Source organism: Camelina sativa, chromosome 13 (assembly GCF_000633955.1).
Source record: "Camelina sativa cultivar DH55 chromosome 13, Cs, whole genome shotgun sequence".
Classification (NCBI taxonomy): domain Eukaryota; kingdom Viridiplantae; phylum Streptophyta; class Magnoliopsida; order Brassicales; family Brassicaceae; genus Camelina; species Camelina sativa.
This window is the reverse complement of record NC_025697.1, coordinates 7,652,904-7,667,929: the sequence shown is the minus strand read 5'-3', so window position 1 is coordinate 7,667,929 and position 15,026 is coordinate 7,652,904. Positions and strand designations below refer to the sequence as shown.

The window sequence follows — 15,026 nt, the reverse complement described above, 5'->3', positions numbered from 1 at the left end:
ATCAATCCACTTTTAAAAAGCATTGCTACAAAAGATGATTGAAAAATATTGGTCGAATGATTAACAAATTTATAGTACAGTAATTTTTATAGACAGCTTTTACAAGTCGGCTTGTTCTTTTCCAAAAACTTTTTTTTTTGTTGAAACATATAATGCTTTATGATTTTTTTTAGTAGTTTTCATGATGAAGTTGGCAGTACCTTAGCTTAATTTTTTACATGCAGAAATAAAAATTTATTTTCTCTATTTTCTATCCCCATCTTTGTAAAGTTTTTTCCTTGGCCGTCATATTCATAACTAGTGAAATGAGATTCTAGTAGTAGAAAAATGAAAAAAAAAAAATATAGAGTAAATAACGAAAATAGTTAAATGAGATATAGAGTTAAATTAGAACGAAATCATAATGGTACGTTATATAGCCTAGCTTGTAATCCTTTTTGTAAAAGATAAAATACAAATAATAACGAAAACGTATCTGTCAAAAGACAAATGTTTTTTATAATGATCGTTCATAACTATGGAACCGTAGAGTGTGGTACTTCTGTCCTGCGACCATATCTCATGGTACCAATCAAAATCTTAATTCTATTATTTTCAAAATGTGCATCACATGCCCACCCCAGATAAGATTCAAGATTATTGATTCTATTATTTTTTTGTAAGCAGCTTGAAAATGAGACAAGAGAAACTCAATTGATCGTTTATAATTTTTTTTTTTAGTTCCCGCTTTTAACGAAAGAGAAAGAAGATAGGGACGTTTTTTCGACTAGAAAACAAAAAAAAAGTCACTTTAGTATTATATATTTAGATAAAAAACTGTATTGTTAAATTCACTTTTGAAGTATTGGTGTACGATGCAGAGCTTGCGTGGTTTGAATATTCATGAATCTATTTTGATCTATTAATATCAAGCCACGGTCCAAAATGAACGAAACTATATGAATCCATGACTCATAGTACACTTATTAATTTTGATATTTTTTTCTTGGGTTATGAGTCGAATAATCCAATGATACTCTGACACGTACTTTTTCCTTTTCGCATTCTGCACTTGTTGGATTACTACACGCAATTGCCTTTGGCCCCCCACTTGCCACGTCGCGACAATCTAGCGGAATCTTTTTTTCCTTGGTTTTGGTCTTTTATGGGTCAATCATTAAATACTGGAAATTAATTACTATACCATCATAGTTAAAAACCCAAGTTTATATTGTCACCATAAATAGTTACTGTACTATATGCAGTTATTAACATAATAAAACACATCTAGTAAAACTTCCCAAACTGTTTTGGAAGACAAAAATGTCAGTGTATTAGGTTTTGCTCTTGTAGAAATTGTTAAAAAGACAGCAAACATTATTTTGGTAATCGAGTTTTAGAAAAAATCAAACTAGTTTTTGAGTATATAATGACTATGTTACGTAAGTGTATATTGTCCAAGTCATCTTCCACCTTCAACAAACAAAATCCAAAAACTTTTATAATCAAAACAATTTGTTTTTTTCTTTCTGTCAAGCTATAAACGTTTCCAATAATAACATAAGTAGTATACGACGTTGTATCTATGTAAAAAAGTCACTGACGATGCCAATTGGCTATGTATGGATTTATATCTTTACCACATATCATGCTCATTTTTTTGTGTGTTATGGATATATTATCGAGAAGTATAAATAAGTAATTTGTACTTCGTTTTGCGATATTGTATGATCATGATGCATGCCGATTAGACTGTTCCGTTGTATAGTTCGGTACTTTTGTTGGTAATGATTATTCGTATAGTTAGATGTTTAAGTTTAAGCTAATTTCAGATCACTACATGAATAATATTTTAACACTACAACATGCACAATACAAAAGTTAGGAACATCAATATTTTTCGAGTCTTCATTGGTCAAGCAATAAATATTAAAAAAATACAGCACTGTTCATATGAGATAAAAATAGAAAATGAATGGACATGCTCTTCGTGGAAAGAGACGTGGAAATTTTCCATGAGTTTCTTTTGTCATCTTATTACTTACTTTTCCCATTCTCAAATTTTTTTTAATAATATTGTGGAAAAAATACACACATCCATTGAATAAAGACAGCAAGATAAATTAACCCCACATGAAAAACCTTCTTTCTTAAGCTTCTTCTCTTCTTCTTTATATATCTCTTTCACCCACTCTCGCTTTCACTCTCTCCATCTTCGAAGTATAACACAGTGAGCAAAAACAGAGAGAAAAAACAGAGAGATACGATGATTTTCTCAAAAGATCTTCCTTCACCTACATCGGTTTTCACAGCTTACGCATCAATGGCAGGTTACATGATGATGATACGATCAATGGCTCACGAGCTAATCCCTGCTCCGATCCAAGAATTCATTTACAGGAATCTCCGGTCTCTGTTCTTCCGTTCTTCTTCCTCCACTCTGACTCTAACCATCGACGACGACAACATGGGTATGAACAACGAGATCTACCGAGCCGCTCAGACTTATCTCTCCACCAAGATCAGTCCTGACGCAGTCAGGCTCAGGATCAGTAAAGGTCATAAGGATAAACATGTCAATTTGTATCTCAGTGATGGAGAAATAGTCAACGATGTGTACCAAGACGTGGAACTAGTATGGAGGTTTGTAACCGACGGCGGAGACAAGAAAGGTGGTGGCGGAGGAGGAGTAGGAGGAGGAGGAGGAGGAAGAAGAGGCGGTATGGATGATGACGGTAAAAGCGAGTACTTTGAGCTGAGCTTCGACAAGAAACATAAAGATTTGATCTTGACCTCTTACGTTCCTTACATCGAGAGTAAAGCTAAGGAGATTAGAGACGAGAGGAGGATCTTGATGCTGCATTCTCTCAACAGTCTTAGATGGGAATCAGTTATTCTCGAGCACCCTTCCACCTTTGAGACAATGGCTATGGAAGATGACCTCAAGCGTGACGTCATCGAGGATCTTGATCGGTTCATAAGAAGGAAAGAGTTTTACAAGAGAGTAGGGAAACCTTGGAAGAGGGGTTACTTGCTGTACGGACCACCCGGAACCGGGAAGTCTAGTCTTGTCGCAGCCATGGCTAACTACCTAAAGTTTGATGTTTATGATCTTCAGCTAGCCAGTGTGATGCGTGACTCTGATCTAAGGAGGCTTTTACTAGCCACACGTAACCGCTCCATTCTTGTCATAGAAGATATCGATTGCGCAGTGGATTTGCCCAACAGAGTGGAGCAGCCGGTTGATGGCAAGAACCGTGGCGAGTCTCAGGTTAGATTTCTCGTTTCTACTATATATATAATATATATTATTGGTTTTGGTATATGATTGGGCATTTTATTTTTAACCAAATATACCAAATTGAACCAAACCAAAATCAGTACCAACCCAATTTTATATATAAACCAATAGTTTTTGTTTCCTATACCAAACTGATTAGTGTAACAAGACTAATTAAATCTGATTAGTGATCCATATCACTTTAGTATAATTAAATAGTTTTTTTTTCTTTTGGTTTTCTATGACAATGTGTGTTTAGGGACCATTGACGTTGTCGGGGCTGTTGAATTTCATAGACGGACTATGGTCAAGCTGTGGAGACGAGCGGATTATAATATTCACAACAAACCATAAAGATAGGCTTGACCCGGCATTGCTACGTCCGGGTCGTATGGATATGCACATTTACATGGGACATTGCTCTTTCCAAGGATTCAAGACTTTAGCCTCCAACTACTTGGGTTTGAACGATGCCACAATGCCACACCGTCTCTATCCGGAGATTGAGCGTTTGATCGACGGGGAGGTAATCACGCCGGCGCAAGTGGCAGAGGAGCTGATGAAGAGCGAGGATGCTGACGTGGCTCTTGAGGGTTTGGTGAATGTTTTAGAGAAAATGAGGCTAAAATCAGAAGAATCGAATCCGGTGATGATGAAGAAGAAAGAGAGTAGATTGGAGATGGAAGAGATGAGCATAAGGCGTGATACAGAGGGTTCTCCGAGGAAGAACAGCAAAAGAATTAAGAAACTTGTTCTGTTTTGGACCTAATCGTGTGTTTACATGATCCATTAGTTCAAATGAGATTATGAGGGAACAAAAAAAAAGTAGACGTAAGAGGCTAATTACAACTCTAAGTTAAGTTCAAAAGTTTGGAATTCTCTGAGATGATGATATAAGTTGAGTGTTTTCTTCATTTATAAGTTTCTCATATGTTTATTTTCTAGGGTTGCATGTGAACCATGAATGTAAGACGCATTATGAAATATGGAACTTTCTTTTTCTTTAAAGAAACTATTTGGAGGTACTTTACCAAGAATGTCATACAGCGCACTATCAATATAACCAAAATACTGTATAAAAAAAATATATAGAGTGGAGAGTCTCTTGTTACAGAGACTTTGAGAAAAGCAAATCTTTTAATATCTTACTTTATTTCTTTAATTTATTTATATGTGGTAATCAATATTCTAAACGGACTATATATTTAATGAAATTAGAGATATATGTAGGCGAAACATATAATATACTAAATTTGTAATCAGATTTGCAATATATAATGTATATACAAAATATTTTTGCAAACCTATTTTTAGTAGGATTGGACCTTCGGATAACCCATTTAGGTTGGGATATTACCCGATCAAATTTGGTTAAACGGGTTTAGAAAAATAGAACCTATTAGGTATTTTTCAATATATAGGTTCGGTTTAGTTTGGGTACTATTTGCTTCGGGTCGGTGCGAGTTACAAATTTGAGAACCGATTATTACACAGAGTACCCAAAAATAATGATTTGATATAGCATTTATATTATAACGTTTGTTTAAAAAAAAAACATAAGAGTGTATGTAAAAAAAATATATAAATAATTAAAACATGTTTGATACAAATATTTCAGAGCGGATGTAATTCATGTTTCATCTTGTACCTGAATTCTAGTTGTATAGAGAATGCATTTCCAATAAGATTCTCGATATATGACATTTCCGATATTAGACAAAAAAAATTATTCTCGATTGGAAACGGGATGGAACGAATACAAAAATTACCAAAATACCATTTGGGACAAATACAAATATAGTTCATAGTATATTTCTATATCATATAATAAAACAATATTACAAAATTAGTTGACTTTTTTATTCTTATTATTTTATGTCTGGTTCATCTATATTGCATTACGTTTCTTCGTTTTTAAAATTTTAATATTGTAAAACACACTTTAATGCTTTTTTTAAAAAACATGTTACATATAAGATTGTAAACGTCGATATAATTCAAAAATAAAATAATATTTTTGAGGAAAATAAAATAATATTTTTGAGGAAAATAAAATATTATGGTTTGATATAATAATTATTTATAATACGTTCTAAAGGTATATCATTATATGTACATATATGTGAGAGTTTATGTTGCTTTTACTTATAAATAGTAAGGATCACAAAGTTTCTTTTAGTTGTTTTGTGGTTATTTTCAGTTTTGGGAATTCTTGATCACAAATATTTCGGAGTGGATGTAATTATTTGATCGGTTTATTAAAAGATAATTAATAAACTAATTTATAAACACAGTAACCATCATCAACATTATGCACACAAAAAAAGGGTAGATTGTTTTTCTTATGAGAATTCTGTGTTTTTGTAAATATTATTTGTAGACAAAAATTTTAAATTAATTTTAATATTATTTTTTAGAAACAGTTGAGAACTTTATAACAGAAAAACAGAAAAATGAATAATAATGAGAAGACAGAATATAAGTCAAATTTCATTTTTGATGTCTCAAAATTCATTACAAATTTTAAGTACAGTAAAAAAAAAAGAAATGTCAATCCGAAACTAAAATAATTCCAAATGGCTCTTACCAATTTCAATTTTAGTCCCTCATGTTTTTTTCATGTAAACCCCCAATTTAAACAAAGTTCACAAAAGATAAATAGTTTTGATCATTCTAATTTTAAAATTAGAATTTTGCACCCTTCTAGGATATCTTGCTTTCAATGTATACCGAGAACTTTCATGAACCAAGATCGAAATCATCCTCCGGTTTGCAAGCAATTTGTTAGAAAATATATATTAACGCTTGAAATTTGTTCTAGACCTTTTCCACTTAAGAACATGTAAATACTATATTAATAGAGATCCAACATATAAATCTATACAACTCAACTAATTACAGTGTCTCAGACTGTTGAAAATGAAAAAAAAAAATCAGTAGATTATAGTTTCTCCATCTATTGCTTTGTACACTTTTCCATGCTTCAAAATCCTTCCTTTCAATTCATCTACTAGACAACATGTAACAATATAATCATGGAGCATAAAAATAATACACTATTATAGTTAATGTATATAATGTACTAACATATAAAAAACAAAAAAAAAATCAAAAAGAATGATAAGAGAAAATCGATTAGAAATATTTGATCCTTAACCTGCACCATTATTTTAAAAGTTTTACAATCTTGACTTTTATATTTCACGTGTTTCTCAAGAGTTCCAAATCTGAAACACTTAAAACCAATATGAAAAATAAAAGTTAGAAAATTCAAAAACTCAAAACTTTGATGCTCGAAAACATTTTTGTGAATGAATGAAATGGAAGAGTTTGATACGTCTTATATAGTGATTAGATTAGTTAGGGTTTCCTAACACAAATTTTTTTTAATATATTAATACAAAAACTATTCGTCATTATTTTAGATTTCGTTCATTTAAGTTTGGTATATAGATTTTAGGAAAAGAAAAGAAAATCATAATTTAAATATATTTATTGTTTCTGTAAATATCTAAAAATATATAACTAAATTAAATATGTTTACATATATAAGTTTAAATTTAATTGCCCGATTTTGATAGTAACAAATTTACTTTTTATAAATTTGTATTTTAAATTAGTTGTTTGTAATTGGATAGTTTCATTTAAATGCATTAAATAGTTTGAGTGATTTTAGGGATTAATATGCTTGTAGCAGTTAGTATTATTATTTTACCTCCGCTGGGTAGGATCCAAATCCTTTCAAACCGGATAGCATAGGATCAACGTATTTTTTATTTAACCCGACTACAAACGAACCGGATCACTTTAGGATCCGCGGGTTTTTTAGTTTTTATTTTGACCAAACTACCATTTTCTCTTCTTTTTTTTGTTCTAACTTGAATGACATTACATTTAATAATAGAGAACTTTATGACTATATAGTGAAAAATATTTCTCTTTTAATAGTATAAATATATTTAGCCAATGTGAGACTCTACATACACTTTTCTATATCTTTTAATATATAGTCAAATTTTTTTTTGTACATATATAAAATTTCGGTTTTTAATTCTTTTGATATATACTAATCATAATTAATTACTTAAATTTTATTTAGGAAATATTACAAAATCTAAACTAAATAATTATTTATTTTTATCTAATTGTATTAAATTGATTTGTTATTTACGTAAATATCTCACAATATAAAAACAAATCAAATTTGTTTACATATATATATATATATATATATAATTTTCGATTTTAATTCTTTGATTATTATGGAACCAAACTTTAATTAGCTTTCAAAGATATTGAGTAATTATCGGTTCTATTTATATGGCTGTAAAATTAAATTGTGATTTCCTTATATGTCAAACAAATTGATTAAATTCACTTTTTGAAAAAATCTGTTTGTATACTCATTTATAATTATTTTTTTCAATCACATTATAGACGATCTGGATACAAATATTCCGGGTCAATCCGAGATCCGCGCGTTTTCAAGACTTAATCTAATGGCATTACATGTAATATTCTCTAACTCTATGTCTACTTAATTAAAAATATTTCCCTTTTAATAGTATACATATATAGTAAATATATACTAAGGTTTACATATTTTTCTGTTTTTTCCATATGTATTAAGATGAATTAATTAACATAGTTTTTTAGGTTAAGAAAATTTAAAAATCTAAAATAAAAGATAATATTCAAAAATTAAATTAGATTTCTATAAATATCTCAAAAGCTAGAACCATTTACGTTATATATATACAATTTCAAATTTAATTTGATGGTAACAACTTAAAACATTTTCCAAAAATATCGGGTAATTTTAATTTTATAATTAATTTCGTAATTATTATTTCCATAAATATTAGATTTTCGAATAACAGTTTTTGTTTACCATGTAATGTTTATTTTTAATTATATAAGCAATTGGACCTGTTTGGCAACATGGATATATGATATGTTTTTTTTTTCAAAAATCTTGTTTTGTACTCCCAATTAATAGTATAGATATATATATACAAGAAGAAAAAGAAATTGTATATTTCTTTTTTTCGGAAAATAGAAGGAAAAATACTACTTAAAAAAAAAAAGAATAAGAATTTTTTTTCTTTTTTAATATCTCCAGAGTAACAAGACAATTACAATTTATATATAAACTCAATTTAACCAAAAGCCGCTAACGCACATTATATTGAAGGTAGACCAAACCCTAAAGTCGAAAACGATGGTGCTCTCTGGAGATCTCCCTTCTCTTGCATCGATATTTTCTACCTATGCATCACTAGCGGGAACCGTAATGATGATCAAACCAATGATTCACACGATAATTCCACAACCGGTGCATAACTTTGTTGTCTCTTACATCAAATCTTTAGTCGGCTCTCGTTCATCGACTCTCACGCTTGTCATCATGGATATGAACAAGACTGAGAGAAACGGGATAAGGAGGCAAAACGAGCTTTATCATTCGGCTCAAGCTTATCTCTCAAGCAAGATAAGCCCCGATGCATCAAAGCTAAGGATGACTAGAGACCCTAACAACAAGAACGTCAACTTATACCCCAGCGAAGGAGAGGTTGTCTCCGATGTTTACAAAGGCATTGAGCTCAAGTGGCGGTATTTAGCTGGAAGCAACAAGACAAGCACGGTTATAGATGGAGGAGTAGATGACGAAACCGTCAATTGGGAATGCTTCGAGCTTAGCTTCGACAAGAAACACAAAGACTTGGTCGTGAACTCCTATGTACCTTACGTGGAAAAGAAAGCAGATGTGATCAAGAACAAGAGGAGAATCATCAAGATGCACTCATACTCTATCTATTCTCTTCGCTGGGAATCTGTCAACTTCGAGCACCCTTCCACATTCAACACAATTGCTATGACGCATAAGCTCAAGCGTTCTGTGATGGAAGATCTTGATCGGTTCATCAAAAGAAAAGATTACTACAAGAGAGTTGGGAAAGCTTGGAAGAGGGGTTACTTGTTGTACGGGCCACCGGGGACGGGGAAGTCTAGTCTAGTGGCAGCAATGGCTAACTACCTAAAGTTTGATATCTATGATCTCCAGCTCGGAAGCGTGAAAGGGGACGCCAGTCTGAGGAACTTACTTCTCGCCACTAAAAACAGCTCGATTCTTCTTGTCGAAGATATAGATTGTTCTGTGGATTTGCCCACAAGGTTGCAACCAGCAACCACGACCTATGGTGCTCCCGAGGTTTGGTCTTCACTTAATGGTTTTATGTTATGTAATCTATTTTGTGCTAGTAATACATGCATGGATCCTAAATAAGTTTTGTATGAATAGGGATCAACACCACTAACATTATCAGGACTTTTAAACTGCATTGATGGGTTATGGTCTAGTTGCGGAGATGAACGCATAGTAATATTCACTACTAATAACAAGGAGAAGCTCGATCCTGCATTGCTCAGACCAGGCCGTATGGATATGCACATTTACTTGGGACATTGCAGTTTTGAGGGATTTAAAACATTGGCATCTAACTACTTAGGCTTGTCTCAGGACAATGATGACACTCACCGTATCTACCCGGACATCAAACGTTTGATTGATGGAGAAGTGTTGACTCCAGCTCAAGTCGCCGAGGAACTAATGAAAAATGAAGATGCAGATGTGGCGCTTGAGGGTTTGGTTAAGGTTCTCAAAAGGAAGAGATCAGAGTCGGAGAAATGTGATGATGAATCTAAGAAGATGAAGATGCTCGAAGAGGGAGAAGAGGATAATCTAACATTGAGGAGACCTGAACAATCTAGAGTTGAGTGATTACAATAAGGATTTGGTACTTCATATAGTTTTCATAGTTTCGGGTTTTGGGTTTCAATTCTATTTTCTTGGTTCATTCATCAAACATCCTAAGGTTATATTTAAATTTATAATTTTTCAATTCTAGTAATATAGGATATATTTTTTTGAAGATATGTATATATGTTTTGATAAGTAATATTCTAAACTTTTCTTACCAAAAAAAAAAATAATATTCTAAACCTAATATGGCTATAATTATTGATAAGAAACAAACCACAATTTCACAACTGATGAATATCGAACAATCACAGCGATCCGATTACAAGATGAGACTCCAGTGTTCGTAAAACAAGGAAGACTCGGATCCACCTTGAGAAGAAGAAGACTCTTCACAGAGATAAATCACCAACAAACCTAGAGAGAATCTAAAACGTACGTAACAAAAACTTTTACAAATTCGCAATTAATGAGGCAGAAGATTCAAAACATCGTTGCCGTTGAATATCATTTAATCATTACCGTCCACGTGTCAAATCTTTATTCCATATCAATTTTTTTTTTAACGACAAATCAATTATATTGGATTATAAATATGTTACAAGATACATGATACACAAAAACATTAAATACAACCATTGAACCAAACAAAGAAAATTGAATACAATTTCGATGAAGAAGTGGAAGTGATCATGCTTTCCAAACAGAAGTCTTACCGGCAACAGACGTAATCTGTTAAGTCTCCTCTTCATATACTTGTAAAAGGCTAACATCTTATAGATGAAACTCCCAAATGCTTGCTGCATTATTTTGATTAAAAGAATACACTGATATGTTGTTTGAAATGGTTTTGGATCATGTCTTTTGTAATGCCCTGTCCATTGTTGTCGCTTAGTGGCCATGAATTCTTTTTCCATAAAACATCGAAGGACAGCATAAACATCACCATCATCGAGTCGTCTTCCTAGACCGAGGAAGTTATCACATAAGCCAATTCTTTCAATCGTAAAAAATTCCCTCTTGATCCCCGGATCGAATACCCAAATGACTTCTCCAAACCATAAGTTAGGAGTAGATTCATCGGTTACAAATCGGAGATGACACCAGTGAATGAGACCACCAGAAACAAATACTTTACGATTCGAATGAATCGACATAACACAAGGCGAAAAACATTGGTGGGATGGAGATGTCAAAACCATCGGTGAAAACAGATTGAATTGATAGGCCAACCAAATCATGAACTGAAACAAAAACAAGTTCAAAATATGATATGGGGCGTTAGATGGATAATTTGATCACCACCATCATGATATGGCAAAAAGCATATATGTGAAGCAATCAATTTGCCATGATATCAATAGAAACTAGAAGTTATAAAAAAAACAGAGAGGACGACGGTGGCCGACGTTGGAGAGACCGACGCCGGCCAAAACGATTGATAAGCAGTGACGGATCTGGCCAAATTTGTCACCAGGTGCATAAAACTATAAAATTAGAATATAGAGGGCGTCAAACCCATGACCTCATTTTGAATATGGTGCATTTCTACCATTATGCCACTTTAACTTTAAGAATTCATACATAAATTAAACAATTTATAGTTTCATATGATGCACATGCACCACCCTTAGATAAGGTGGATCTACCCCTGTTGATAAGAGAAGGTGTCTTCGATCGGTGGCAAATCGCTTGAGAGAGAGAAAGGCGGTTTTTTTATATTTCGTATCAATTATCTATAGAGATCTACAAGTTACAAGTTACAACTGCCTAATATAGTTTGATGCTCACCCAATGAAAATAGATCCATACTTGAAAAATTATTAATTTATGTTTTATAAAATATTTATTTATAGAGATTTTACCGTATATTAAAAGGAAATATTCTATCGTTTAAAGGAAAAATTAAAAATACTCAACCAGAAAAAAAAAAAGAAAAAAAAAATTAAAGGAAAACTATATCCCAATTAATACAATATATAAACTAACAAAAATTAATCTAACTAAAAGCCTCAGACGCAACAACATATTGAAAAGGAGAGACCAAACCCTAATCAAAAAAACGATGGTGTTCTCTAGAGATATTCCTTCTCCAGCATCATCAATGGTCTCTAGTTACGCATCAATGATGGGATACATCACGATAATCAAGCCAATGATTAACACAATCATTCCACGTCCAGTTCAAAACTTGGTCGTCTCTTATCTCAAGTCCTTGGTTGGCTCTCGTTCATCGACGACTCTCACGCTTACCATCGATCAATTGTCCTCGGTGCATACTCACGACGAGCTTTACTACGCTGCTGAGGCTTATCTCTCCACCAAGATAAGTCCAAATTCGTCCAGGCTAAATATGGCTAGAGACCTTACGCAGAAGGAAGTCAAACTTTACCTCAGTGATGGAGAGGTTGTCCCCGATGTCTACAATGGCGTTAAGCTTAAGTGGAGGTTTTTTGCTAACAACAAGAAGAAGTCTATGGTTGATGAGCATGGGGAACGCTATCATGGAAACTTCAATCGGGAATATTTTGAGCTGAGCTTTGACAAGAAACACAGAGATTTGGTGGTGAAATCATATATACCTTACGTGGAGAGCAAGGCAGTGGTAGTTAAGAGCAAGCGCAGAATCCTCAAGATGCATTCCTACTCGCAAATGGCATGGAAATCCGTGAACTTGGAGCACCCTTCAACATTCGACACGATGGCTATGAACGAAGATCTCAAGCACTCTGTGATGGAAGATCTTGACAAGTTCGTCCGAAGAAAAGATTATTACAAAAGAGTTGGAAAGGCTTGGAAGAGGGGTTACTTGCTATATGGTCCACCAGGGACCGGGAAGACTAGTTTAGTGGCCGCTATGGCTAACTACCTCAAATTTGATATCTATGATCTCCAGCTTGCAAGCGTGAAGGGAGGAGACGCCGAGCTAAGGAGATTGCTTCTCGGCACTAAGAACAGCTCGATTCTTCTTGTAGAAGATATAGACTGTTCCGTGGATTTGCCTACAAGATTGCAACCTGTAACCAAAACAACCAAAACAACCAAAAAGTCCAAAACGTTAGGTGCTTCCAAGGTTGGTCTTCAAGATGATTTTAATATGTGTTTTTGAATCATTCTGTTTCTTGCAAACGATACATGGATCGTACCTATACTTTTTTATGTGTGAATAGGTGTCAGCACCATTGACGTTATCAGGACTTTTGAATTGCATTGATGGGTTATGGTCGAGTTGTGGAAATGAACGCATAATAGTATTCACGACGAACAACAAGGAGAAGCTCGATCCAGCATTGCTCAGACCAGGGCGTATGGATATCCACATTTACATGGGACATTGTAGTTTTGAGGGATTTAAGACATTGGCGTCTAACTATTTAGGCCTGTCTTCTAAGGAAAATGGTGACACTCACCATCTCTATCCGGATATCAAGCACTTGATTGAAGGACAAGTGTTGACTCCTGCTCAAGTCGCTGAGGAACTAATGAGAAGTGAAGGTGCTGATGCGGCGCTTGATGGTTTGGTAAAGGTTCTCAAGAGAAAGAGGTCAGAGGCAGAGAAGTGTGACGATGATAAATCTGTGAAGAAGATGAAGAAACTTGGAGAGGGGGAGAAAAGTATAGCCGACGTTGAGGATACAATGAATGTGGTGACTACGGCTCAAGTTGAGGATGGGGAGGAACTAATTGATAGAGAAGATGATGGTGTGGCTCCCGAGTGTATCTCGAGGTCGACGGTTAGGCCTGGAAGAGGGTTTTCTGGAAGAGGTCACAGTTTTTGAAGATTTTGAACCTGTGAGAAGATGATGAAGAAACTTGAAGATGTAGAGGTCGAGAATCACTCGGAAATGAGAACTGATGAAAAGTTTTGCACTTGAATTTAATCTATTTTGATATACGGTTTTGAAAGCCATACATGGGGACAGGACAAAATTATCATGACACTTTCTTAACAATTTTAATTTATCCTTATAATCTTCATTTTAATATTATTAATGTCACATATTGAACATTATTTTAAGAAACTCGTCACTGTTCAAAGTTCAAACATTCTCTATATAATCAAATTCATCAAACACATAGAGAAAAACCGAGACTTCAACACGCTTAATAATAACACTATAGCGTGTCAGTAAATGTTTTTTAATCGATGTGTAAAATAAACTTTGTTAATCAACATGCTCAATTTGTTAAGGTGTAAGGAGATCTATGTTGTGGATAATCAGCAAAACTTTCGAATACTCCTTAAGGAAAATATTCTCACTACTTCACAAGTCTTTTGTCATCTTCGTCAATCTTACTTGATATTAAACTACTCTTCATCTCCAAAGTCCTCACCAAACCTTGGAGGGCGATATCAACGTCTAGGCTCTTCATTAGCTCCTCTGCGAGTTGACCTGGTGTCACAGCTTGTCCATCAATCAAACGTTTGATATCCGGGTAAAGAGGGTGTGGGCAATCATTGTCATGAGAGAGGCCCAAGTAGTTAGACGCCAACGTTTTGAACCCCTCAAAACAGCAACGTCCCATGTCAATCTTCATATCCATATAACATAGCAATGTTGGGTCAAGACTCTCCTTGTTGTTTGTCGTCAATATTACAACGCGTGTTTGGCCATAAACCCGAGATAAGCAACCTAACAGTTGCGATAATTCCACATTCGATCCTTGTTGATCATACACACACACACCAACAACAAAAAAGGTAAAACAATGGTAATTAGTTTGTAGATATTCTCTCTTTTTGACACTTTGCGAATGCTTAAAATGTCACTTTATACTAATCAAGCTAAAGAGATGCGTGTAATTTGGGACACTAATTAGTAGCTTGTTAAAGAAAGCAATAAATATAATTTTGAAGAGATCAAGAAAAGGAGAACAGACCTCGAGGGAGCCGTCTATATCCTCTACGAGGAGAATCGAGCTGTCCTTGGCTCTGGAGATAAGTCTCCTCGGGTCGAAGTCAGTTTTCAACCCTAGAGGGAGGGTTAGTTTATAGACATCGAAGTT

General features: G+C 33.8%; 3 protein-coding genes across 3 annotated transcripts; all 3 read left to right on the top strand.

Moving 5' to 3' along the window:
- LOC104735823 (AAA-ATPase At5g17760) lies at nucleotides 2,176–4,284 on the top strand. Its single transcript, XM_010455676.2, has 2 exons — nucleotides 2,176–3,250; nucleotides 3,519–4,284. The coding sequence occupies exons 1-2, from the start codon at nucleotides 2,246–2,248 to the stop codon at nucleotides 4,026–4,028; spliced, it is 1,515 nt and encodes a 504-aa protein (XP_010453978.1). The 5' UTR covers nucleotides 2,176–2,245; the 3' UTR covers nucleotides 4,029–4,284.
- Nucleotides 8,481–10,040, top strand: LOC104738024 (AAA-ATPase At5g17750-like). The gene is made up of 2 exons (XM_010458262.1): nucleotides 8,481–9,470; nucleotides 9,561–10,040. Exons 1-2 carry the CDS (start codon nucleotides 8,481–8,483, stop codon nucleotides 10,038–10,040), a joined length of 1,470 nt encoding a protein of 489 aa, XP_010456564.1.
- On the top strand, nucleotides 12,059–13,798 carry LOC104738023 (AAA-ATPase At5g17740-like). Its single transcript, XM_010458261.1, has 2 exons — nucleotides 12,059–13,092; nucleotides 13,190–13,798. Exons 1-2 carry the CDS (start codon nucleotides 12,085–12,087, stop codon nucleotides 13,796–13,798), a joined length of 1,617 nt encoding a protein of 538 aa, XP_010456563.1. The 5' UTR covers nucleotides 12,059–12,084.

What these genes read in the sequence shown, in the direction of transcription:
- LOC104735823 (XM_010455676.2), top strand. Translation starts at nt 2,246, where the DNA reads ATGATTTTCTCAAAAGATCTTCCTTCACCTACATCGGTTTTCACAGCT. An exon ending in AGAACCGTGGCGAGTCTCAG is followed by an intron (nt 3,251 to 3,518) that starts GTTAGATTTCTC and finishes ATGTGTGTTTAG; the next exon opens with GGACCATTGACGTTGTCGGG.
- LOC104738024 (XM_010458262.1), top strand. Translation starts at nt 8,481, where the DNA reads ATGGTGCTCTCTGGAGATCTCCCTTCTCTTGCATCGATATTTTCTACC. An exon ending in CGACCTATGGTGCTCCCGAG is followed by an intron (nt 9,471 to 9,560) that starts GTTTGGTCTTCA and finishes TTGTATGAATAG; the next exon opens with GGATCAACACCACTAACATT.
- LOC104738023 (XM_010458261.1), top strand. Translation starts at nt 12,085, where the DNA reads ATGGTGTTCTCTAGAGATATTCCTTCTCCAGCATCATCAATGGTCTCT. An exon ending in AAACGTTAGGTGCTTCCAAG is followed by an intron (nt 13,093 to 13,189) that starts GTTGGTCTTCAA and finishes ATGTGTGAATAG; the next exon opens with GTGTCAGCACCATTGACGTT.